Consider the following 27447-nt stretch of genomic DNA (forward strand, 5'->3'; position numbering starts at 1 on the left):
GGAAAGCCTTTCTCGTGAATCTGGGCCTCGAAATCTCTCTGGTCCGCTGTGGTTGCTCCAATTATGGCTCAATGCCATTTTCGAGAAGAAACTGTCTCTTTCTTCATCTTTTGCTCCCTCCTACGAATTCGAGGGCGCTCGACTAACAACTCTAACTCCTCGTAAGCGTTTGATTGACAACTTCGCAGTGTATATCCGCGCTATCCTTAGTTTTTCTGAATTTTCTGAAGAACTCGCCCCTTTTATTCGACATACTTTATCTGGTCCATCATGGCTTCGCGGCACTAACGAAGTTTGGAATATAACGCCTGATGCTCTCGAGATGTAGTCTAGGATTCTCTCTTGGGATATTATTATATCAGGAATGCGACAAAAGGATGTGAGAGTCTACCCATATCAACCGCAACTCTTTTTTTAGACAATTTGGTCTTTGTCAAATGAAACCTCTTCCTCTTCGACGCAAGGAGAGCATCGATGCTGATATCTGTGTCGAGAAAGGGAACTATGAAGAACTTCTAGACCTTGTCCTTCGACCCTGCAAAGAACTAACTCTTACACCATGCAATTTTTTACCCTCTTTCTTAACCTCCAGATGCTACCTTCGATGGTGGTGTGACTACTGTGTAGATAGACTTCTTAATTTTGATATTTTTCTGAAGAAGCTGATTAATTCTCCTCTCTCTTGTTCGCAGGGGCCCAAGCAATCAGGTACTTTCAAGAATCAGCTTATAATTTATCAATTTGAACAATTTTTTAAAGTTTGTTATCGGCCTGATAATGTGCACCGAGCCATCTTTGACGCTTCGGTATCCTTATCGAAAATGGTACAACGGAATATCCGCGCGAAAAAGGTAATAAACCCTCAAGGTAAAACTGATTTCGAAAAAATTTGTCCAAAACATATACCTCCTCTTCCAAATGCTCTTTTTGGTCTAGTTAAACATTTATCTCACCCTCCTTGGGTGAAAACACTTGATCCGTTTTACCTTGAGCGCAAAGAGATTCCTGTAAAGAATCGAGTTACCTACGCGAGGTGTTCCGTGTACGATTTTTCTCGAAGCAAATGGTGGCCATTATGTTGGGTCAATAATGTTAACCCTCCTCCTGATAAATGTCTTTCCTTTTTCCATATTTCTTTTCGAGTTTGTTTTAACTGGTCTCAACTCTTTCCTCGAATTTTGTAGTTGCCATACCTCAGCGTGTTCCACAACATGCTGAGCAAACTCCCGAGTGGGCAAGTGAGGACGATGAAGACATTGAGTCTTCAAAGAAAAGTCGAAAAAGAAAGACTGCCGCTGAAAAGGTCTCACTTCGCTCTAAGGTACATTTCTTTTAGACTTCTCTCTTTCTTTAAACTCGAAATATTTGTCTTACCTTCCTTAACTCTTGATTTCTCTGGCAGAGCATTGAGACCTCGAAAAAACAAAAAGTAGGGTCTGACAGCACTAAGACCGTAAGTGACTTGTCAAAATATTGAAGTTGTTTTCTCATTCGCACTTTATAACCCATTCATTATCTTTGTTGTCAGATCTCGACTACGAAGAAACCAGACAAAGGAAAAGGCAAAATGGTCGTGTCTCTTTCCAAGAAACCCCCCAAGCCTGATGGTGAGAAACTACTCAAAGACGCCATGAAGTCCGTTCCGAAGGTATTTCGCTTTTTTTTATATGCATATTTCTTTATGTCTTCCATATTTTTGACTTAACATTAACACATAATAGGACACTGAGATCATCCAGTTAAATTCCTCTCAAGAAATGTCTCGAGAGTTGCCGAAGGATGTGCATCTGGTGACTGCAGCGACTCCTCAAGTTCAATCTCTAACTCTAGGCCTTTAACCTCCTTGTTCCGATTTTCTAACCTCTAATTTTGTATGCAGCTAACTCCAACCCAGTTGAACGTCGCTGAAATTGCCTCTGTGGTAGCTTCAATCGAAATACCTCCTCAAATCGAAGAGACCAGGACGGTTGAGTCTGACCCTACCGCGCATAATCAAGAGAATTCGGCACAAGGTGAACCTTCCTTCGAGTTGCAACCCCCTTTCAGCCCGAATAAGGGTATATCTCTTTTCAACTTAACTCTTGTGTGATTGTGCCTTAATGAAAACCTCATATATTACTTTTGTTTAGGTTCAACTGAGTCTCCAAGACCGTTCACTACTTCCCCTTCAACTCAAGGTGGTCCTACTTCTTCGATCTAAGGGCTTTCATCAGTTCCCTCTCCGGATTTCGATTTGATGAGCTTCTTCAACAATGGAGATGAAGATATCTCTAGGATTTTTGAAGTCTTGGATAATTGGACCAATGATCCTTCTGAAACGGAGAAGGAGAAAGGCAAAAATGTTGAGCAAGTTTCTGAGACCCCATCGTATCAACCTTTGCTTGATTCTTTTCGATCAAAGGCTTATGTTGAGGACCTTGATCAAGCTTTCCTTATTCCTGGGTTCAAGGCAGAGGTTCAACAAATGATGGATGATTTACTGTGTTATTCGAACCTTCCTCCTGAGGTCCATTCTGAGCTGCAAGAATTCGTCAAGCCTTTTAGTCTAGCATGGGACCTTCGAACTCAATGGTCTAACGCTCATCAAGAAGTGGCTCAGGTCGAATTTGAAAACGAGGAAAATAGGGCTAAGCTGGAAAAACTCCGTGATGACTTGATCTCCCTCAAGGATTCAACGGCAGAGATGATTCCTCTTTGCAACAATTGCAAAAGGAAGAAACAGATATCGAGACTACTATTAAGGCTATGCAGCATGAATTGGATAAGACTCGCTCCAAGAAAGATGCTGTCAAGGTTCAGAGTCAAGAAATCAAACAGCGTCAGACGAGCCTTAAGGAGGAAGGCAAATTGATTGCTTCTAAACTTGCTAAGGCCTTGGAGCAGAAGAAGCACCTAGAAGCCCAATGTCGTTCTCGAAGAAAAAGTTTGGACGATACCTATAAAGCTTTCAAGGATTTTAAGTCCAAATTCTGTAATAAATATATTTTCTTGTCTTATCCTCAGTTCTTTTCATTTATTTTTTAACTTGTATCGAACAATTAACATTCCATCCTCTGGTGAAAGCATTTTAAGTATTTTCCATTTATTACTTTGCTTGCACTCGAATTTAACTCCCTAATCACAAATACATTACTTGAATATACTTGTTCGACTACGAAAGGACCTTCCCAATTATATGACCACTTCCCTAAATATCGAGATTTCTGATCTATGGGTAGGATGATTTTTAAGACTAAATCCCCGACTCGAAAACGCTGCATTTTCACCTTCTTATTATACGATTTCTCGATTTTTTCTTTTTGTTGAACCAGATTTCGCAACGCAATTAGCTTTTCTTCTTCTAAAGAAATCAACTCAGCATACATTAAATTCCAATAATCCTCGGAAGGTAATTCATTTTGTTTTTGTATGTGAATTGATTGTAAATTAATATCGATAGGAAGGATGGCCTCATGTCCATACACCAATTTATATGGAGAAGTCCTTGTGGCATCTCGAGGTGAATTCCTGTAAGCCCATAGAATTTGGACCAATGTTTCATGCCAACTTCGAGGCTTATTCGATATATGTTTTTTGATTAGTCCAATTACCACTTTATTAGCAGCCTCAACTTGACCATTTGCTTGCGCATAATATGGGGTCGAAGTTATCAACTTAATTCCCCTAGACTCAGCATATTGAGCAACTTTCCGACCTGTAAACACAGTACCTTGGTCAGTAGTGATTGTTTGGGGAATCCCAAACCTTGTAATAATGTGATCTTCAACAAAATCAATAATGTCTTTTTGCTCAATGTCTTTTAAAGGAATAGCTTCAACCCATTTCGTAAAATAATCTATAGCCACCAATATATATTTATGGTTTTTCGAGGAAGGTGGATGTATTTGTCCAATTAAATCCATTGCCCAACTTCGAAATGGCCAAGGTTTGATGATTGAATGTAATTCACTTACTGGTACCTTTTGTATTGGTCCATGTTTCTGACACTCTTCACAGCTTTTGGCAAATTCGATACAATCCTTAATCATAGATGGCCAATACACACCTTTCCTCGACAGAACCCACTTCATCTTTTGCCCAGCTTGGTGTGCTCCGCAAATACCTTCATGTGTTTCTGCCATGGCTATATAGCTTTCATGATTTCCCAAGCATTTAAATAAAACCCCGTCGAAACCTTTCTTATATAACTCGTTGTTTAACAAGACATAATTGAGAGCTTGAAGTTTAGTTTTCCTCTCGACCTTTGAATTGGGGTTTTGCAAATATTCGATTAATTCTCTTCTCCAGTCTTGTTGACTCGAGGAACCAACATTTAGAATTGACATCCCTAAATAAGGTATTAACTCACCTTCTATAAGCGATAGACGCTCAAAACATTCTTTACTCACTTTATATCCTGAGGCCGTTTGGGCTAACTTATTTGCAATAACATTTGAACTTCGAAGAATATGTTGTAATTCAACTTCATCAAAAGTGTTAAGCAATTGAACAACTCGAGTTTTAGCTTCAATTAACTTTTCATTTAAACATTTATACTCTCGTGTTAATTGCTTGATGACTAATTACGAATCACCTCGAATCAATACATTTCGAGCGCCCAATTCTTCAAGGATTTCAAGCCCTGTTATTAATGTCTGATACTCAGTTTCATTGTTCGAGTACTTTTTGTTCGTTGCAAATGATAATTTAGTCGGGAACCCTTCGGGAGATATAATTAAAAGGCCTATACCAGCGCCTGATCCGTGTTTAGAGCCATCAAAATATAATTGCCAGGGTTTTGTAGTTAAGTATAGAACATCCTTTGTTTCTCTCGAGTGATCAGCGAGAAAGTCTGCAATTATTTGCCCCTTAATTGATTTTAACAGTTCGAAAGTTAATGAATACTCTGTTAATGCAAGTGCCCATTTACCGACTCGAGAATGCAATATAGGTTTACACAACATATATTTAATCACATTACTTCGACAAAATATTACAATATCACGAGTCCTAATATAGTACTTCAACTTTGTACAAGCAACATAAAGACTTAAACATAATTTCTCTAAAGGGGTATATTTAATCTCTGCTCCAACTAACATTCGACTTAAATAGTAAATGACTCTCTCGATGCCATGTTCATCATCTTGCGCCAGCATGCCCGCAATAGTCGAATCGTTAGCTGAAATATACAACTTCAGTTGCTTCCCTTCAGAGATTGGTGCAAGCACTGGAGGATGGGCCAAGTAACCTTTGATATCATCGAACGCTTTCTGGTGCTCTTCATGCCATCGAAATTCTTGCTCCTTTTTTAAGCGTAAAAGAGGAGAAAACACTTTAGTTTTACCAGACAAGTTCAATATGAATCTTCGTAGAAAGTTTACTTTACCTAGGAGAGATTGAAGTTCCTTCTTGTTCGATGGAGATTTAGTCTCCATGATAGCTTTCGTCTTGTTTTGATTTACTTCAATTCCTTTCTGGTGTATGATAAACCCCAGAAATTCTCCTGCTATAACACCAAAAGCACATTTTAGTGGATTCATTTTCAAACCATGTTTTCTCATTCTCTCGAAAGATAATTTTAAATGGCTTAGGTGATCCTCTTTTTGTTTCGACCCAACAATTATGTCATCAATATATACTTGTACAAACTTACCAATTAGATCATGGAATATTAAATTCATTGCCCTCTGATAAGTAGCACCAACATTTTTTAGTCCAAATGGCATCATCACCCATTCATAGACGCCTAAGGCACCTGGACATCGAAAAGCAATTTTCGACACATCGTTAGCTGCAATATAAATTTGGTTATATCCAGAATAACCATCTAACAAACTCATAATTTCATTACCTGCAGCGACATCTATCATATTTTCAGCAATGGGCATAGGGTACTCATCCTTGGGAGTTGCCATGTTGAGATCTCGAAAGTCAATACAAACTCTGAGTTTCCCGTTTTTCTTTATAACCGGCACTATATTCGAGATCCAGTCAGGGTATCTCGAAGTTCTGATGAACTTTGCCTTCAGCAATCTCTCAATTTCCCTTTTGATTTTCTCGATCACTTCAGGAGCAAATCTTCGAGGACTTTGCTTCACGGGTTTCTTTCCTGGGATCATTGGTAGGCTATGCTCCACCAATTCTTGATCTAGTCCTGACATTTCATCATAATCCCATGCAAAGCAATCTTTGTATTCATGCAACATTCGAATTATCTCCTCTTTCAGCTCCCCTTGCAAGAACTTGCTAATGTAAGTGATTCGCTTATTTTCGATAGTCCCCAGATTAACCTCTTCGAGCGGATCTTGGGATTCTAACTTATGTTCTTCATTAGTGGCCCTCTCGAACCCCAAAGGTGAATCATCGAAAATGCAGTCCAGTTTGAGTTCTAGCTCTTGCTCTTTACCTTCTTTTGTCCTTTCGATCTCTAGGTCTATTTTTTCCTTTTGCTTTTCATTTTTATCTGAGACTCCTTGGTCCCTTTGATTTTCTATTTTTTGTTTTTCTTCATTCTTCTTTTCGATTTCGAAGTCCTTTTCTTTTCTCTTTTGTTTTTCTTTTTTCTTTATTGACTCGAAATCCATCTCTTCTTTCTTTTTTTGTTTTTCTTCGGCCAAAATGGTCGTGCTAACCTCATTGTCAAATTGATCTTTCTCGGCCAAGTTGGCCGTTTGATCGGCCACGTAGGCCGATATTCGAGCTAAGAAGCTCGAGTAAGGATCTTCGTCCTTCATGCATCCAGTGGAGCCGAATTCTTTTCGGCTCGAATCACGAATCCTCTCTTCACGTCCCAACAAAAGGTTTTCTTGACGCCTTCCTCTTCATCCATCACCCTAGAATTGTAGGCGTCGAATGGTTTGGTCGTGCTAACCTCATTGTCAAATTGATCTTTCTCGGCCAAGTTGGCCGTTTGATCGGCTACGTAGGCCGATATTCGAGCTAAGAAGCTCGAGTAAGGATCTTCGTCCTTCATGCATCCAGTGGAGCCGAATTCTTTTCGGCTCGAATCACGAATCCTCTCTTCACGTCCCAACAAAAGGTTTTCTTGACGTCTTCCTCTTCATCCATCACCCTAGAATTGTAGGCGTCGAATGGTTTGGTCTTGGCAAATGCTGTCAGTTGTTGATCAGCAAAATACATGCCAACTTCATAAGTTTTCTGATCAGCCTCGAGAACCTCCAACCCTTCATCTTCATTCCAGAAGAAAATCCTCTGGTGAACCGTGGAAGGAACAGCACCTACCCCATGTATTCATTCTCGACCTAGTAGGACATTAAAATTCGCCTTCGATGGCGTCACTATAAACATAGTAGTCCTCTTCACACTCCCAATCTGCACATCCAACAAAATCATACCTTCAGGATGTGAGGACTTTCATGCGTAGTCCGAGATCATGATGTTGTGAGGCTTTAAGTCAGCCAGAGATTTCCCAAACCTTTTCAACATTGTTTTGGGCAGGATATTCACAACGGCGCCTCCATCGACTAAAACCTTATTCACCTCCTGCCCCTCAATCATCAAAGTTAGCAATAGGGGCTTGAGGTGTCCTTTCATTTCCTCGGTGGGAGAGTCAAACACAGCTGAGTTGAACTTGGGTACAACCCTCGAGATTTGATTGACCCATATAATCTTGGACTCATAATTGAGATCCTCGAAAACGTCTTCCCTGTTGATATCCTCTTGTTCATTCATGGATTCCATAGCACCAGCATACTCCGAAGGTAAAATGGAAACTATCCTGCAAATATCTTCCAGAGAATCCTCGAAACCGCTCTCGAAGCAGTCCGTTATCATGTCTTCATCGTCTTCGATGAACTTTCTAGAGGACTCCCCTTTTTGAGGAACTGGAATCGAAAAACGATTTCCCCCCATACCTTCAAAGGTTGCTTTTCGCATCCTTTGCTGCCTCCTCCATTGGGTTTTGGTTAAGTTGTTAAATGGCTGTCGAAAGCCACGTCCATATCCCCCAGCTGAAATTCTAACATTCCCCCAGCTGAAATTCTAACATTCCCCGTAGTCAAATTCGAAAATTTTCCTGCATTTCCCTGTACTGGGTTTCCCATGCTAGTCATTACTTGTTTACCTCGACCCATTATAGGCCTAGGTGGTGCATTTCATCTTCCAACAGGTACATTCGCGTTCGGCGCAAAAGTATTGCCGAACCTAGACGAGTTATACATCTCCATCTTCCCAACTGGGGCATTATATTGAGGCATATGAACTTGCCTCATGGTCAAACCAGCATTCGACCTAGCATTGGGTTTCGCTTTCTCACGCAGCTTCTCAGCTTTGTAATTCTTCATCATTTCTGACTCTTCGAAAGCCTTAGTCGCTGCCCTATCAAAGACAGCACTGCATCGAGGACACAACATGACCTCTTTATCAGCTTCTTTTTTCTTCGACAGAAACTCCAACAGACTATCCCCTTCCTTTGGGTATATGGGTTCTTGCTCTTTAGCAAAATCCTCCATTAACTCCTCGAGCTTCTCGTCAGAAATGGGCTCAATGTTATCATCGTCCTCAGCAGCAACTTCCACCATGTTGATGGGCATCGAAACTGGTTCAACATAGCCAGTATGGGCAGCAAATGGATCAACATCCGCCTTCATTTCCTTCTCTTCAAAAGCCAGGCGACCATCAGTAATCGCCTTCTCGATGAAATCCCTGAAACGCACACAACTGTTAGTCCAATGTCCATACATATTATGATATTTGCATAATTTCTTTCCTTTTCTTTGCTCGAAAGGTGGAATTTTATGATTCTCTGGGAGTATAATCTGTTTATCTTTTAGCAAGGTATCGAATATCTTTTCTGCCTTACTCACATCAAAACTATATTTCTTAGTCGAATTCCCTTCTACATTATCTCCCGGTTTTAACATTTGACACCGATACATAGGACCAGGGCGTAACTCTGCTAAGTTAAACTCAAAATCTTCAGTCGAAATCTCGTAATTAGAATCGTCACTTAGCTCGGAGTTTTCTAAATAAGCCACTTTTTCTTTTCTAACAAATCTATCGAATTTTCTTAACCTTTCTTTTTCTAACTTAATTTGTTCGATTCTTCTCACCTTTTCGGCTAACTGGGCCATATCTCTCAACTGTTCATTTACTAATTTTTTGCGTATCGAGAAATCTAATCCTGTTGCTGCGATCCTAACTAATTCATGTTCAGGTATATTAGTATAACATCGCGATTTCAATTGCCTGAACCTATTTAAATAATCATCTAAAGTTTCCTGGCTTTCCCTCTTAATGTTCATTAAATCAACTATACTCACTTTCGTTTCTTCTCGGAAGAAATGTTCATGGAAACTACCTTCTAACTGAACCCAAGTGTGTATCGAATTAGGGGGCAGGGTTGTGAACCATGTAAAGGCATGCTTAGTCAATGAACTTGGAAAATATTTCATTTTTAAATACTCATTGTTTGCCAAATTCCCACATTCGACCCCATACCTAGCTATGTGTTCGACTGTTGACTCAGTTAACTCTCCCGCGAATTTTGAAAACTTCGGTACTTTTATTCCTCGGGGTAATTCTACTTGAGTTATATAATCTGGGAAAGCTGACACAAAGTAGGGGCGTTCATTTCGACCCACATCGAATCCATGTCTATTAAGTATCCTCTCTACCATTTGGTCTAAATTATCCTGTGGGTTTCTATTAGGTCGAACTACATTCTGATGAAAATTCTCATGCCCCCCAGGATTTTCCGTCTCATTCAGATTTCCACTCATGGCTCTCGAAGGTGACCCCTCTCCTAATTTATCTCCAATTTTATTTATCAATTCATACAGAGGAGTCATAATATTATGCATTTGTGTCGACAACAAATTGACCATGTCATGATTACTGTGGTCCATTTGTTGTCGAAGAGCCATCATGACTTGGTTACTAATACCCGTAGGTACATAACTCCCTGGTCGAATCAAAGAACCCTCCTGACTTGTTCCTATATGCTGATACGGGTCTTGCATAACAAAACACATGCCATTCGGCCCAGGATTATAACCCTGTGGGGATACATGCATTTGTGAATTGGGTCCTATTAACGGTATTGGCATTTCGACATGCACAGGTTGGGTATTTCGCCAATTCTGTGGCATACCCCAGGGATACTCTCTAGTGACATTCGCTAGTTCCTGAGTAACATTTGTTTGCCTAGCTGTGTTTTCGAGTAACACAGGGGATGAAGACGTTGCCCCCCTGGTTACATTAGTCACATTATCAGGATTAGAATTTGCTTGTTCTACATCTACGTGATTATTGTTGTTAGTGCCTGTTTCTCTATTAGACGTAGACATTGTTCTTCCACTCCTAAGTCTCATGCAACATACATGCCCAAAACTAGTCCAATTATGTTAGATTTAAACAGTCCCACCGGGCGTGCCAATTTGTTTACGGTGGAATTTGTTTTAAGGATTCTTTTTACTCGGACTAGCACAATCAATGTTTCAATTTAGATATGTTAACGTTCTTATGTATTTGGAACACAGTGCAAAGAACAGAGACAGAGTGGAAACTTTCAAGAATTGCTTGTCTCTAAATATTCTTTAAGTATTATCAAGCAATAGTGTTCATGTATGTAAATACTTAAATGCACCGAATGAACAACACGTATATTAGCAATGCAAATCATAGTTCATTTCGTACAATGGTCAAATTACATTACACATGAAAACATATTGATCAAAGTATATGAATACACTACGTGATTAAACGAAGAACAAGAAGACTATTCTACTTCTACTCCTAAAAAGAGAAAATAAAAGTGGTCGAGAGTCAGTCATACCCAAAAACGATCTTGTGCACGAGAGCCATATGTGTGTGTAGGTAGAGAATGCTTCAGAAGCTAATTCAAGTATGAGTTTTTTCGACCCCTGTAAAGGTCCGTAATCCTTGTATTTATAGAGCAATCAAGAGCGGTTAATTCTGTGCATGTACGCCTCTAACTCATAACCGCTATCCACTATATTTGCTACGTGGTCTTGAATTATAACTTTCTTTAACCGCTCTTCCCACGTTTCTTGTTTCTTCGATTGATTTGTTTGGTAACCGTTTTGGCTTAACCTCCATGTTCTGAGAATGTCTCAATTTTTCAACTATTCTCGAGCAACACTTGCTTGTTCGATTCTATCTCGAGTGCTCCCACGTCCCACGTGAGATTTGTCACAAGTAATCAGCATGTGTTGATTTTACTTCTCGGGCAGCGCTATCAATCTTTTTCGAGTCCCATAATTTCGAGTGGATCCAACAATATCAATTTTTTTAAGTGTTCGTATAATATTCAAGTTCAATCAAACTCATTATTTTCCATATTGGATATAAAGTTTTAGTATTGAAAACTCAACCCAATCTACTGTACAAATGTAATTATGTTGTTTATATTGTGTTAACTAAATTATTTTGATATTTTTTTTTTCATCTTCCCTCCCTTTTTATCTATTAATATTTATAAGTTATATGAGTAGTATATTATACTTATTTTTTCTTATTCTCCCTATAAACTCAATAAACCAAGGGTTCCTGTAAAATATTATAAATATAATAAATTGTAATAAAAAAGGTAAAAGAAAAATAAAGGAATGAAAAGAAAAGCAATGATATATCAGACTCTAATGAGTTCATCACCCAACTTGCCCACATGTCTATAAAAAAAACCAACCAACTACCTATGGCTACATAGTATTTATCCTTTTCCACTAACATCATATAAACCAACTCTACAAGGAAACTCCAAATTCCCTCCCACAAGTTAACCTCCAAACAATGGAGTTCCCACCACCTTACTCCCTTCCCTGGCAATACCGTATCCCTTCTCACCTTCTCTTTCCCTACAATTTCATCCCACAAAACTATGTTCACTGGACAGAAACCCCTGAATCTCACGTATTCTCTGCTGACATCCCCGGTAAGCACATACTAATTAATAAACTCCTTCCCATCAATCATACTTCTATATCTTTTGTTTCCTTTGTTTTTGGTTTTGAGTTCAATTTCTATGTATTGTTAGTATAAATAATAAATGTACTGTAAGCAAATTATAAATTTGTTGATATAACTTTTAAGATAATTATTATATAATATGAGTTATAGTCCATTTACTAAATTTTAATTTGCATCCATCAACTTGGTTTCTTTCTCTGTTTATTTATTTGGTGTTAGCTTGTTATGGTAGGTGTGAAGAAAGAAGAGCTGAGAGTAGAGGTTCAGGACTCGAAGTACCTCATAATCAGAACTGAAGCAGTGGATGAATCCACACAACCTGCAAGGAAGTTTGAGAGGAAGTTTAGGCTGCCGGGTAGGGTTGATCTTGATGGCATCTCTGCTGGGTATGAAGATGGAGTTTTAACTGTTACAGTTCCAAGATCAATTAGTAGAGGTTTCTACATTGACCCTGCTGATGTGTCTGACAATTTGGAAGTTCTAGCAAGAGCTGCTTGAATGAACGGTCCTTGTTTTAGGAGCTGCCATGCATTTACATGATTGTGATTGATTTATGGAATTATTTAATCAAACATTGGTTAAGGTGCCTTTGCGTGATTTGGGCTATGTTCTTATCTTAGTGATTCTTGTGTACAACATGCTTGTAAACTGTGACCCCGTTGTTTTATATTATTTCACAAATGACATCCAAGATTTCAACCCGCAGATATTTAGCTAACTTTATGTATCAAACTTGCGACACGTCACACGTTCCTACTTTACATAACTTTTATATCGTGTGTTTCAACTTTGAAGTCCTTTCACCTGTTAAAGTGTGTAACTGGTGTAGACAATAACATGCCATGGCTTATTAGCCAGAACGCAATCTCAATATGTTTTGCACAACTAAGCAGAAAGGTCGCGTTAGAAACACTTGGGTTGGGGTATGGCATGCAGAATGCAAAATAAATTCGCAATCCCCATTTGGAAATTTGGAATCTTTTTTAAGGAGTTGTTGGTCAATCGCTTCCAGTGTAAAAATGGCAATAATGGAAAAATCTTCCCACCAAACAGGCCCAAGTGGATGCAGATATTTTCAACATTTTGTCTTTTCAAGTTTTAATCAATAAGGCTAGTTTGAATGGGAAAAAATAAAAATAAAAATAATCCACGGACATGGAAATATTCCATGTCCCATTCCCACCGAGAAGTGCACCACATTCACGTGACCACATCGATTGTGCCACCAAAACAACTTGGAACATTTAAGTAGAACTTGTCTTAATAGTAAACATGGTAGAAGATTTGATGACTCAAATGATGGCATATTAAAGAAAAAGAGATACTATCCAGCTGCATGTTACCAACTTACCGCCTCAGACAGAAGGAGCACGTGAAAATTTTAACATAATGAGATAGCTTTTCTTCAATATTCATTCATTGGCTCCTATTATCGGTTTGCCAGTCAAAAATAATTGCCAAGACTCGTGTTAAAATAGTATTTCTACTCGTCAATTCGGGCTTGCTAATCTCTTTGCCGCTTTCTCTTCCTATGAGTTGCATGAAAAAGACTCGAGATATGAGTCACACACAAATTTTATAATTTTTTAATAAATTTTAGTAAACAATAAAAAAAATATATTTTGAGAAAATCGCTAGTATTCTAATATAATGAATCACATTACATATATTATTAGTACAGGGCAATGATGCAGTCGTTTTGCGTAAAAATTTCGTAAACCGACATCAATTACATATATCGATTTTAAATATTAATTTCTAAAAAATCCATATTTAACCACTATTGTTGAGGATAAAGTAATGGAACCGGTTGTATAAGTAATCGGTAGAAACTAAAACACTAATAGCAACACAATATTTTCACTAAAAATTATTTTTAGCAACACTATAGTTAGATACATATATCTATGTTAGTATATTATTAAATGTGTAAATATAAATTATAATGACACGTAATATATTATTAAATATTATTTAAAATTAACATTAAAATTATATGTAATTATATGTTAAATAAATTTATACTTACATATTTTATACTATAGTGACACTTTTTATATATCATTGAATATAATATTTCTTGTGTTGGCTTTCGCCTTAATTCATATTTTGATAATGACAAACTTTTAGTTTCAAGTTTTAATAACGAAAAATTATTGTGTTAAGTATTAACAAATTTGTTCGAGTGTTTTAGATTTATTTTATTCAATACTCAAAAGTTTATCAAAGTATTACAGCTCATAGCTTCAACAGATACTACTTGAGTTGTTACATAGCATTATAATCTTAGTTATTTTGATGAACACACTGAATATTGATCAAAGGAGTTCAGGATCAATATTTCCTCTCTAGGAAAATGCGTTGAAGACTTAACTCAAAAGTCTATCTTTAAATCTGTTCTAGTAAAGGGATAGCAGCCGGAAAACCCTTAGTGACGTGAATCCTAAGAGAACCTAGCCGTCGCCCTGACCTAGAACATTCAAGAATGAGAATAACCTGTCTTTCACCAGTTCCCTTTCTCCTTATTTATATGGGTCCCATATACGTGATACGAATCTTCGATCCTCATCCCCTTAAATGCGTGCGGATCTCTCTTTATAATAAACCTATAAACCACATTTATGATTGTAATCAAATCTACGCAATAATCACGAAAATTATAACCTTGATTAGTTTTACCGGAACTCAGTCGTTAATACACTTATGACCAGCCTAAAGTCTAGGTTGTTCGGTCGGATGAGGATCAGGAAGGTATGTTTTGTTCGGCCTGCTCGGAAAATTGGAGACCAAGAGGGTACACAAACCCTCTTGGCTCGAGCGTTGGCGACGCATAGAGCCATTGATCGATCAACTTGACAAATTGGAGATCCGGAGGGTACAAAACCATTCAGCATAAAGTTTTAGTTAAAACTTAGCTTCTTAGAAGACTAGTACTGAAAATTATGCTTAAAAGGTTTAAATAGAAGGTAGCTCACAAGGTAACAACTTCAGAAGGAAAAGCTAATAGTACCAAAAAAGGAAAGTACAATGGATGTCAACACAACTTAAAAGTTAAGCTAACCTCAATGAACTTATTTTGAAGGCTATAAAAGGATGATCAAGACTACATTTTAAAAGTAAGCAAGATGAGAAGAATCAAAACATAAGTTGTGAAAGTTGTAATCCTTACTTCATACTCTGTTTTTATAAAGAACTTCACTTCTACATTTGTATTAATCTTATAATAGAGAAAATGAAGTGTGAATCTTTCTTGGTGGAAGCTCTAGTTAGGACAAACTGTTGTAACCATAACTAAGTGTTAGGATACACAAACTCATTCTTTGTAAAAGTCTCTCCTACCCAGATCTAAGTCGTAGAGATTAAGAAGGAAGGAAAGAAGTCAACAGATGGTTGTAAGATCTCATAGTAGGTGACTATGCGGTTGGGTATCTCAACAGGTTGTTGAGACAAAAGTCTCAATAGGTAATTGAGTGGAGATCACTAACAACATGTGGCTATATAGTGAGAAATTTGTATCAACAAGTTGTTGAAGTTGTAAGTTGAACAATAGTAATTATGTTAGGAGAAAATCTCACAAGGTTGTGTGAGGACTTAATGTAGCCCAACTTGATGTGAACCACTATAAAAACTCAGTGTACAATCTCTCTAACTCTATATTTTTGTTGCATTTACTTTATTGCCTTATATATGTACATATATATTGTTGCATAATCTGTTATCAAAATTAATTGCTTAGAAGGTAGTTTTATAAGAAAACTAAGTTTTTAAACATTCATAAGATCTACCTTTTAAAGGACATATTTTCATAAAAAAAATAAGTTTTTTTTAAAAATATAATAATTCAACCCCTTTTTCTTGTAGTGAAATATTTCTTTTTGAGTTTGACTATTTTTCTTTTTAGATTCTTATATCATGAAAAGGTTGTATTGAGATCTTGAGATTGTTTTAAATTTTAGTTAATTTAACACGAAAACTTTAAAAGTTATTAATGATTGTTTCAAATTTTTAAAGCTCGTTTTATTTTATTGTGTACACTTCATAATACTTTGTAGAGTTGTAGCTCTTCTCAATTCATCATTTTTATTTCCTTCATGAATGATTTATTTAACATCCCACATTTCTTTAAATAAAACATAAGTAGTATATACCTTGCTTTGATATTAAGTTAATGTATGTTAAAATTGTTTTAATTGTATTCATATTCAAGTTTAGTGAGAGAAGGTTTTCGCGAATAATAATCCTTTAAATATTGGGTGAACTTAGTATACATTTTCACTTTGTTCTTTTAATTGACTTAATCTTCACCATTGAAAGTTAGAGACATTAATAAGAAAATTTTAAATTATCCTTCTAAATTTATTATGAATGTTTTCCCTCTAATTAACACATGTTAAGATCCTCCACCTGTAAAAGAAAAACTATGATTACATACCGTAAAACATATTAAAACACAAAAGGGTTAAATATTGTTTTAAATTTTTTTTTTTGCAAATTTGGTTGAAAGATAAAAATTGGTTTATCAAATCAAATTATGTAAAACAATGTTTAAAAAACTTAAGTCAAAATGTGATAAACTTCTATCCAAATTGTTTCAAAACTACTAACATTTAAAAACACAAATTCAGTTAGTGAAAATAAATAAAAGTAAGTGAAGAGATACTAAAAATTTTACTCTCTCACTTTCTTCTTCTTGGTATAGCATTTTATTTTTATACACAATAAAATTTTGTGAATATAATATATACACAACATTGTAAGTAAAGAGACACAACAAAATATATGCACAATAAAATTAATATCGTGTATATATTATATTCACAGCATTTTTATATTCGTCTATTGATAAAATGAAATATATTGTCAGTTGTTTGTTTTATTCTATAAATAAAAAAGCTTTGTCAAAAATAGTTACATATTATTTGTCATAATTAAAATATTTGAAAATTTTAAATTATTTTTTTTATCATGATATTGACATAAGTATTTATTAGTTTGACTAAAAACTAGTGATTTTTTAATACATTAAGACTATCTCTTCCAGTATTATTTTTTTAATAAATTCAATATTTAAATTTGAGATCTTGAAGATCAACTGCAGCACTAATTATTATTTGATTTTATATTATTTTTTCTTTTAAATTAAAATTAATATTTTAATATAAATTATCACTAAATTAAAATAATATTATATCACGTTATTTATTGTTTATCATAAATCTAAAATATAATTTATATATTTAAAATATTTAAAAATGATCAGGATAAATTTATAATATAATTATATATTTAAAAGAATTATCTATTATACATTTTAATTATAAAATAAATATTTATTTTATATATTTGACAAACTAAAATATTAATTAAGGATATATATCAAAACAAATTTCTTTATATTATTAATATACTTAAATCTGTTGTTGAAATAAAAACATGGATGTTGCTTTAATAATGTTTTTAACAAATAATTTAGATTAAAATAAGATACAATTTCATGTAAATTCAAAATCAATCACCAAAATTTTAATTTTTTTAGTAAAATTATAGATATGCACTTCTTCCCTAATGCAAGTCATATTTTTTGAACATCGATAAAACATCATTATAAAATCATCTTAAATTATAAGTTTCAAAGTAATTAAATAACAATTAATTGATTTTTTATTTGAATATTACAAAAAATAATTAAATTTACTAAAGTATCATACCTTGAAATATATTTACTAAAGTGTTAAATTTATTATTCATGTTAAAAATTTAGCCTCTTATTAACCAATTTTTCACTTAAGTTTTTTTTTTTTTTTTTTAATTCTGAGAAATTGGTTAACTAGTAACCAATTAATCAACTACATCTTTACCAAAAAAAATAAATTAATTAATTAACTGCAGTTTTTTTTTTGTTTTTTTTCCTTCTATAATTTTATTTTTTATAATATTATTATTTTTATAGTATATATTTTTCTATTTAATTTATTAGCTTGAAAATTTAATTAATATATATATAAATTCATATTTTTTGTTTTATACCTTTAAATTTTTGTAAAAAATGGTTATAAATAATTTAAAGATGTATAAATTTATTATAAAATACAAAATAAAGAGTACACATATATCGTTGAAAATAAAATTTTAAAAGATCAATTACATTGCAAAAAATAATATAAAAAAAATATAGATTAATTTTCACATGTGTTTTGAAATGAAATTCATAGCTCACAACACACATAATTCAAAATAAAAACATTGATAATTAACTTTCACACATACTTCAAAATCAAATTCATACACAATAATTAATGATGCATGTGCCCATCAGTACTAAAATGGTCTTTGTTTGATCTTAGATAGACATAAGTCAATTAAGAGTGGGTACTCAATACCGACAGTGGATGGACATAAGAGAATTTAGTGCATGTGTTTTGCATTTGATACATTGCACAATATTTCATTAAAAAATTCAAAAATGCAAGCAAAAGAAAATAAGTAGTTAACATGAGTTAGTAATTTTTTTTATTCATGCAATCAAAATAATTAGTTTCATCAATTATTTTTCAACTTAATGATTTTGTATAGTCTAAATTCCCTGACATGACATAATTGAACCTACATTCAATTACTACTATGATAATTTGAAGATAGAACCACAAAATAAAAATGTTATTCAATGACTTGATCAAATCCCACGAGATAAATGGAACTCAAAGATGGGGGCATATATCCACCAATCTAGTAGAGATAATCAACTTAGTATATAGAAAAATCATAAACCTACGAATTAGAGTGTTGGTTGTGTCAACTTATTGAATCAAAGAGGGAGATAAGTTATGACTAAATTAAGACACTTATGCATAAACAAAGGCAAAAAGAAATTAAAAAAAAAATAGTTGTTCAAAATCCTCACATATACATAAAAAAAATGAATATGAGAAAACCTGGTCAACTGAAAAGATATTTCATGTGTATAAATCATAGTCATACTAAGAAAAATGTCTTTATTGTGCGAGAACTTCTAACTAACAATAGTAATTTTTATTTCTATTATCGTACCTTTTATTTTGTTCTTAATTTTATTTATTTAAAATCAATTTAACAATTTCATATATCGTTTAAAATCTTATTTTTACTGACTATAATATATTAAAAATATTTATAAAAAATAGTATTTTTACTTTCTTCTAATAAATTATCAAAACACATCTATTATGAAAATTATTAATCATCATTAAAAACATTGTATTTATAATAGAGACAAATATATTATTATAAAATAAAAAATTATGAATTTATTCATATGTTAACTAATTATTCAAACTAATAAATTAAACAGAAATATATATTATAAAATTGAAATTATATAAAATAAAATAAAAAATGCACTTGAAAATTTGGTTAATAATTAACCAATTTTTCAATGCATAAATAAAAAATAATTGAAAATTTTAGGTTAAAAATTGGTGAGTGCAAGATCAAATTTTGGATATGAATAATAAATATAACATTTTGATAAATATAATTTTAGTAATTTTTTAATATTTAAATAAAAAATCCAATTAATAAGTATATGTGTAAAACAAGGTACAATTTAATTAATTTTTAGAATGATGATTATAAAATATTAGTAATTAATAATTCTATAATGTACACATACTTATATGATATGTAAAATAGTGTTTTTTAATTAAATGTAAAACTCCTGTAAAAAAAAAAAAATGCAAAACTTGTTTAAATTTATCCTAAAATTAATAAAAAGTATTAATCCATTTTGACCCAAAACAGGGTAAACAAAAAAGAAGAAACGCCATTGGTTCGTATATACCACGCGCTGTGTGATTCGTGAAGTCTCTGTCATTTGTCGTATTCTCGTCTTCTCGTGCCCTCTTCTTCATCTTCCCCTTTGCATCGTTTCTTCCATTGTTCGGTGGTATCTTCTTCTGCTTCTGTCACATCCAAGATTATCACACCGTTTCTCGTTTTTCTCATCGCAGCCGAACCCTTCACATTCGTTCCCGTCCCTTTCCCCTTTTATTCTCTGTAAGCAGAAATTAGGGAACTAGAGAATGGCTCAAGCGGTTGAAGAATGGTACAAGCAGATGCCTGTTATCACGCGTTCCTATCTCACTGCCGCTGTTGTCACCACCATCGGATGCTCCCTTGATGTAAACCCCTTTTCATTGCTTTCGCACTCTTAGTTTTAGGGTTTCCAATTTTTTTTTGTCTAAATTGGGTTTTTGATTTTATAGTTGTTGTTGTTCCTTTGATTGCTCGATTTTGAAATCGTGAATGCGTTATTTGTCGGCAATTGTAGGCTTTTAAGAAATTTTAAATGCAGTTGTGGGTGGATCGTGTTTATGTTAGCTTTGTCTGTTGAAAAGTTGGAAAGATTTATTTATTTTTCAAATTTTGCACTTAAAGGATTAGTTTTGTTTGGATCTCTCTGGTTTGGGAACTTTAGGTGGCTGATTCTTTGTTGATTGATGCTCTTTTCTTTTTGATGTTGCAGATAATTTCTCCGTATCATTTGTACTTGAACCCGAAACTGGTGGTGAAGCAATATCAGTTTTGGCGTCTGGTTACCAATTTCTTGTATTTCCGGAAAATGGGTAAATTTTCTGCTTTCACCATTTAACGAATTGTTATTCTTTGAGATTGGTGTGGCAGGTTCTTAGATATTTCAATTTCAGTTTTCATTTGGGAAACATCTTTTTATATATATATATATATATATATATATATATATATATATATTTTTTTTTTTTTATGTTAACGTGTTTTGAGCACTTGTTTTCATTTCAAATAGTTTTGGTGTATGCATACAGAGATATTTGTTGCTTCCACCTAAGAGGAAATAATTTTTTCCCTAGTTTAGGAAGACCTATACTAAAGTCCACCTCCTGGGGGCAGTTACTTATCTATGTTGAATGTGATAGTGACTATTGATCGTTCCTGATTAATTCTGGTAAATGAGGAGTGGGGACTTCTTTTAGGCATCATGAATTTAATCCCTACATGATGAAAATCACATTACAAGAGCAATTGCATTAATGCTATGTTTGGAATCGCTTCATATTGACATGTTGAAGCAAACGCTAGGTGCAGTGGCGTCTGCCAAATGTGTGTTTTTGTCACACTGAGACATGGATCCAAACCTGTGGTAAATAAATCATAACTTTTTGAGAATAGCACTGATGGACAGGGGCTATTGCAATACGTGGGATATCCCTACAATTCGGGTAAGGGGTCAATCCAATTATCCCAGACATAATCATAAGGAGAATGACTATGGACATGATAGTTCCCAGAAATAAGCTATTTGATTAAAGATATGAGTATCTGTTGGCTTATCAGAAGCAATGTAACTGCTTTATGATATTTAATTCTTGTTGCTTGGAGAGTATAGTGTGGTTATTGCCCGTATTTACACATGACCATAGTTACCAACTTTGCTGAACCCCTTGGTGTATTGGAAATTAGGTCATGCATTTCTGATTGTGGTGCTTTTCAGTGGTACGCAATCTAGATTGCCAAATGCAACCTGGTCTCATAGAAGTAAACTAGGAAGGAGACCGAAGCTTGCATTGATGATTTGATGTATACAAGTTAATATGTTAAAAATCTCTCAATTCAAATAGGTGTCTATTGTATAAAATGGTGCCTCATCCTGCCCACACCCTATGGACTAGATTATCAGATGTATATATGTATTCAAATTTTCCTGTTATGATTTATTATGTCCATGTACTCAGTATTTCTTGACATTCCCGTGGTTTTCCTCAAATACAATGACACTGATAGGGACTTAGGCATTATGGCGGGCCTTAGTCCCACATCCAGTAGTATGAGATGTTCGGTGAAGTGTTTAAGTGTTTGGTAACTTTGGTTCTCCCCCCCTTAACTGCTAGCTTTTAAGGGACGGTTTCCCAAGTGCTTGAGTGCTTATCAGACACCCTCCAAACTCCCTCTAATAATAACCCTATAACTTTTTGTGTTTGTCCCATTTTCTTTTGATATTTATTTTGAAAACTGTGCATCTTACATTGAAATTTGACATGATATTTTCTTATTGAATGGGCAGACTTGGATTTCCTGTTTCATATGTTTTTTCTTGCTCGTTACTGCAAGCTTCTTGAGGAGAACTCGTTCAGGGGAAGGACCGCTGATTTCTTTTACATGCTCTTATTTGGTGCCACTGTATTGACTGGAATCGTTCTTCTTGGGGGGATGATACCTTATCTATCAGAGTCATTCGCAAAAATAATATTCCTTAGCAACTCGTTGACATTTATGATGGTGAGCCACATTTTTATATTTTTTTTTGGTTCACTCCTCGTGTTTAAATCTACCTCAAATGTACAGCTCAATTTGTCTTTTTTCAGGTTTATGTGTGGAGCAAACAGAATCCCTTTATTCACATGAGTTTCCTGGGCCTCTTTACTTTCACTGCTGCTTACCTTCCATGGGTGCGTAAGCTCTATATGATAGAATAAACATTTAAACCGGGTTTATACTTAAAATAATTGATCTTTGTCTTTTGCTTTAGTTCCAAATTATAATCAAGGCAACCTAACATTAAATTTTTATGCTTGTAGGTTCTCTTGGGGTTCTCTGTACTTGTTGGTGCTAGTGCTTGGGTGGATCTATTGGTATGCCTCTGTTACATTAATATGGACACTTGATTTCTATCTAAACATTTATTGTAAACAACAACTAATGTGACTGTTGACCACATTTTTTCAGGGAATGATTGCTGGTCATGCATATTATTTTCTTGAAGATGTCTATCCTCGGATGACAGGTCGTAGGCCACTAAAAACACCATCATTCATCAAAGCACTATTTGCAGATGACCCAGTTGTTGTGGCACGGCCTGCCAATGTCAGATTTGCGCCCCCACCTGCAGATGAACTTCACCAAGATTGAATGGCCATCAGATGGTTAGCGGATTAGCAACAGAACACCAAAGCGGTTGACCGTGTAATATATAGATTTAAAACATCTTTTTTCGCGTGCATTTGTTAATCCTTAGGATTTAAGGGGCATGTCGAATGTTCAAGAGTTTTAACTGGATGAGTTTCTCTCTTTCTCATTGTAGTTTTTGTCAGACACCACCTTGTAGATATGATATTTATTTTATAATTTGCCCCTTTAGTCCACAAAGTTTTTTTAAGCTTATTAAGTAAGCAAATTGGGTTCTTCCTCTTCTTCTATTTAAAGCCCATTTGTTTTCTCTCTCTCTCTCTCTCTCTCTCTTAATTTCAATCCAAATATTTGATAATTTATCATGAACATGATATATAAAATAATTCTAAATGTTTAGAAGTAAAAAATTTAGTGAAAGCCTGATAAAATTTGAAGGATTATATAAGAGTTGAAATCAGGAATTCAAGATAAATTGAGATTTTTTGGGATAAAATTTGAGGTTTTGGCTAGTGAATTTTAAGTAGAAAAAATTAAAATAATTCAAATGAAGGTTGAGTAAAAAGTATAAATTTGAGGATTTTAAACAGAAGGAAATTGTTACATGAATTAAATTTATTTAGTTTTAAAATAGTCTTTATTAACTTGAAAATTGTTTTCAACGATTAAAATTGTACATAATTTAAATTTAAATTTAGAAATTGCTGCCGTCATAGTTTTTTTATTAATAAAATATAAAATATCTTCTACAGTTCTACTCCTAATTATTATGTTTATGACAAGTTTATAAAGACAAACTATCTTGAACTTTCCTGTAGATAAACTCCTTGCCTTCCCACTGGTTATGCTCTCACTTAAAACTTTAAATACAAAAGATAAATACCATATAACCATGTGCATGATTTTGTAGAATTTGACTCATTAAAGGGTAAAATGCAAATTAGATTTAATTAAAAATGTACTGTTAAAATTGCAAATTATACGTTGATGCTGTTTTTTTATGAGCTAAACTTCTTGTAGTATCAATTGTTGAATTCGCGATTATGGTGGTAATATTTTTATTTCAAAAATTGATTGGTATTGATCTTGTATGCAATCCAATTTATTGTCTCTTTGAGTATGTGTGATATTTGAATTAGATTGTAATGTAGCGGTAGATGAAATAAGAAATTTAATTATTAATAAATCTGAGCTAGGAATTTCAATACAACATTGTAGATTTTTTTTTCAATCCAACCTATGATATTACTTCTATCTTTATATTTCCAATCATGTTTTTCTTTGTACTACTAAACAATTATTAATGAAATGATATAACTATGCTTTGGTATTATTAAAAATGTTACAGAATATGAATATAAAAAAAAAAAAAACTACAACATTACATTTTATTTTTTAAATGTATTTCTTATTTTAAAAGAATCAAATCTGAGTACATGTTTATTGGATTTAAGAGTCTAATAAAAAAATATTTTCAACTAGTAAATATAATTTATATATTTGTCAAAATTATTTTGAATTAAATATTTAAATTAATACATACGCTATTAATTAAAAATTACGTGAATTAATTTTCTAAATTTAACACTAAATCTATAATGAGACTTCTCAGTTTTTCGCTACATTGATAGTCACTCCATGGAATGAGACTATAGTTAAGTAAGTATAATATGATATATGCTCATATATGGATCTGTGGCGCAATGGTAGCGCGTCTGACTCCAGATCAGAAGGTTGCGTGTTCGATTCACGTCAGGTTCAAGTTTTTTTATCTTTATTCATTTTTATAATTACATCCGATCTAAAATTGTTTTAATTTATTATAAGTAAATATCACCCGCGAAAAACATTTTATGTACAATAAAAATGGCATAATAAAATAAATTTCTTTTAATTATAAAAGTATCTTTTAAAATAATAATTTTCGTTAACAGTTAATGTAAAAAAATATTATGAACTAATTAGAAATAATCTTATGTTACTTTCAAAATAACAATTAAAAATCATCATACTTGACAACGAATGAGTATAGTGCATTCTATTTAAATCCAATTAATTTAAATAAAAATGAAAAAAATTATACATGATATTACCTATATTATTAATTATTTAAACATTAAATAGTTGGATTAAATCACACAAATTTTTAGACAAGAAAGGACATGTAAATAAAGATGAATAAATAAAAAATGTACGAATAATAATGTAATTTTTAAATAATTTTATCTAATTATATACTATAATGTGTAAAAAAATAGTTAAATTACATAAAAATATCTTTAAAACTATTTAAAGATAATTTTTTAATTATTTAACAATGTTAAATCCTTTATGCAAACAATACAAATATATTGAATTCAGTCAAGACTTTCCTACAACAAACTCGGGAGAGGAGAAAGGTGCCATGAAACATTGTTAAGTAGTATGTTATGTATTTTGTGTCTTACATGGTGTACACAATCAAGAAGTATAGTTCGAATTAATTGAATTATTATGTGAATTGTCGTAAATTTTTAATATTAAATTCAATTTTAATAGATTAAAAACTAGTTGGTTACATATAGCGAACAAAATAAAAATAGAAGGACAACGAAATAATTTTGTCTCTAATTATGTCACTATATGTTTGTCATTTGAAGTAAAAAAAAAAAATTGAAAACAAACAATATTAGATAAATAACTTAGTTACATATTTATTGAATAAACATATTTGTTCTAATTACAAAATTATTTATGCATAATTTATTGATAATAAAAGAGAAAATAAGATTAATTTTTTTCATTAACTATTTTTAAAAAAATATTGTAATAAACTAAAAATAATTAATAAACAAATCATAAATTATAAAGTGAGTAGTATGTAATTATTGAAAGAATCTATGGAGGTTTAATGTACTGTTGACATTTCATTTCACAGCATAAGTGGCACACTCGTGTTTGCTCTCATTTTCTTCTTCACCCTAAACCCTAAACCTCCGTCCAAAACCCTAGCCTGCAACTGCAAGCATGTCCGTTCTGTCCCGCCTCCGCCACTACTCGAGCAGCACCGCCAGCTCCATCCTCTCCCCGAACTCATCCTCTCCTCTAACCTCGAAGCAGAAGACTCGCAGCGCCCTCCACCTCCTCAAATCGGAGAGCAACCCCGAGCGCATCCTCGACATCTGCCGCGCCGCCTCCCTCTCCCCGGACTACCACCTCGACCGCCGCGCCTTTTCCCTCGCCATCTCCAAGCTCTCCGCCGCCAACCACTTAGCCGGAATCCGCCACTTCCTCGATGACCTCAAAACCCGTCCCGACCTCCGGAACGAGCGCTTCCTCTCCCATGCCATCGTCCTCTACGGCCAAGCCAACATGCTCGACCACGCCATCAGAACCTTCACCGACGACCTCACTCCCCCTCGCTCCGTCAAAACCCTAAACTCCCTTCTCTTCGCATCCATCCTCGCCAAGAACTACAAAGAGGTATCCCGAATCTACCTCGAATTCCCCAAAATCTATTCAATTCAACCTAACGTCGATACTTACAACACTGTTATTAAGGCCTTGGCTGAGTCTGGTTCGTCTGATTCTGTTTATTCTGTTTTTGCTGAAATGGATAGGAATTCGGTTAGACCTAATGTGATTACTTTGAATAATGCGATTTCCGGTTTTTACCGGGAGGAGAAGTTTGAGGATGTGGGGAAGGTGATGAAACTGATGGAGGAGAAGTATAGGGTTTTACCTGGTCTTAGTACTTACAATGTTAGGATGCTGAGTTTGTGTAGGTTGAAGAGGTCTTCTGAGGCTAAGGCTTTGATGGAGGGGATGCTTTGTAACGGGAGGAAGCCGAATTGGGTTAGCTACAATTGCTTGATTCATGGGTTTTGTAGAGAGGGGGACCTTGAGGAGGCCAAGAGGTTGTTTAGGGACATGAAGATGAGGGGTTTTGTGCCTGATGGGGCGTGTTACTTTACGCTTGTTCATTTCCTGTGTGAGGGTGGGGAGTTTGAGTCTGCATTGGAGGTTGCTAAGGAGTGTATGGGGAAGAATTGGTATCCGAATTTTAGTACCATGAAGAGTCTTGTCAATGGGCTTGCTGGTGTGTCCAAGGTGGATGAGGCCAAGGAGCTTATTAAGCAGATCAAGGAGAGGTTTCCTGAGAATGGGGACAAGTGGGATGAGATTGAGGCTGGGTTGTCTCAATGAGAAAGAGTGGGGACTCCTTGTGTGATTCTTTGATCAATTGGAAGGGAGCATGGAAAATTAAATTATGTGTGGGACATCAGCTTTGGAATGGCTTTCTTTTGTTTTGCCATTTCCTCCAGCCCTTGGCCTTTTGCATGGTCAATGGTAATCTGTCAAGTTAATTTTACATGATCATTATTGTTGGGCATGCTTAGTATTCCTTGTTTGAGTAATAATAGAATTGGAAAGGGTTATGCAAGTGGATTTCTGTTTGTTTCCATTTGTTTTGTCTCTTTAAATTGCATTGTCCCCGTTTTATTAAAAAAGAAGACTGATACACTACATGGGAGCTGTTGTTGATATAATAGTTTGTTCAGTCTAATTGTTGATCGATTCTACTGAAATTATACACAGTTCTTTGAATAACTTCTTGAGGCA

At 34.2% G+C, this 27447-nt stretch overlaps 3 protein-coding genes and 1 non-coding gene across 4 annotated transcripts; all 4 read left to right on the forward strand.

Moving 5' to 3' along the window:
- The first annotated feature begins 11624 nt into the window (after positions 1–11624).
- Positions 11625–12636, forward strand: LOC109795287 (HSP20-like chaperones superfamily protein). Its single transcript, XM_083064947.1, has 2 exons — positions 11625–11896; positions 12164–12636. The coding sequence occupies exons 1-2, from the start codon at positions 11755–11757 to the stop codon at positions 12427–12429; spliced, it is 408 nt and encodes a 135-aa protein (XP_082921073.1). The 5' UTR covers positions 11625–11754; the 3' UTR covers positions 12430–12636.
- A 7162-nt stretch (positions 12637–19798) lies between these two features.
- DER2.1 (DERLIN-2.1) lies at positions 19799–23135 on the forward strand. The gene is made up of 6 exons (XM_020354990.3): positions 19799–20087; positions 20432–20531; positions 22004–22218; positions 22305–22388; positions 22518–22571; positions 22666–23135. The coding sequence occupies exons 1-6, from the start codon at positions 19989–19991 to the stop codon at positions 22846–22848; spliced, it is 735 nt and encodes a 244-aa protein (XP_020210579.1). The 5' UTR covers positions 19799–19988; the 3' UTR covers positions 22849–23135.
- A 1399-nt stretch (positions 23136–24534) lies between these two features.
- On the forward strand, positions 24535–24606 carry TRNAW-CCA (transfer RNA tryptophan (anticodon CCA)). The gene has a single exon. It is a non-coding gene; the product is annotated as a tRNA-Trp (tRNA).
- Positions 24607–25742: 1136 nt separating this feature from the next.
- On the forward strand, positions 25743–27447 carry PPR336 (pentatricopeptide repeat 336). Its single transcript, XM_020384651.3, has one exon. It carries the CDS (start codon positions 25852–25854, stop codon positions 27028–27030), a length of 1179 nt encoding a protein of 392 aa, XP_020240240.1. The 5' UTR covers positions 25743–25851; the 3' UTR covers positions 27031–27447.

This window comes from Cajanus cajan, chromosome 1 (genome assembly GCF_000230855.2).
Source record: "Cajanus cajan strain Asha chromosome 1, NIPB_CcT2T_4, whole genome shotgun sequence".
Classification (NCBI taxonomy): domain Eukaryota; kingdom Viridiplantae; phylum Streptophyta; class Magnoliopsida; order Fabales; family Fabaceae; genus Cajanus; species Cajanus cajan.

Coding starts and splice junctions, on each gene's coding strand:
- LOC109795287 (XM_083064947.1), top strand. CDS start 11,755: ATGGAGTTCCCACCACCTTACTCCCTTCCCTGGCAATACCGTATCCCT. Junction 11,897..12,163: donor ATTCTCTGCTGACATCCCCG/GTAAGCACATAC, acceptor TTGTTATGGTAG/GTGTGAAGAAAGAAGAGCTG.
- DER2.1 (XM_020354990.3), top strand. CDS start 19,989: ATGGCTCAAGCGGTTGAAGAATGGTACAAGCAGATGCCTGTTATCACG. Junction 22,389..22,517: donor CTGCTGCTTACCTTCCATGG/GTGCGTAAGCTC, acceptor TTATGCTTGTAG/GTTCTCTTGGGGTTCTCTGT. Junction 22,572..22,665: donor GTGCTTGGGTGGATCTATTG/GTATGCCTCTGT, acceptor ACATTTTTTCAG/GGAATGATTGCTGGTCATGC.
- PPR336 (XM_020384651.3), top strand. CDS start 25,852: ATGTCCGTTCTGTCCCGCCTCCGCCACTACTCGAGCAGCACCGCCAGC.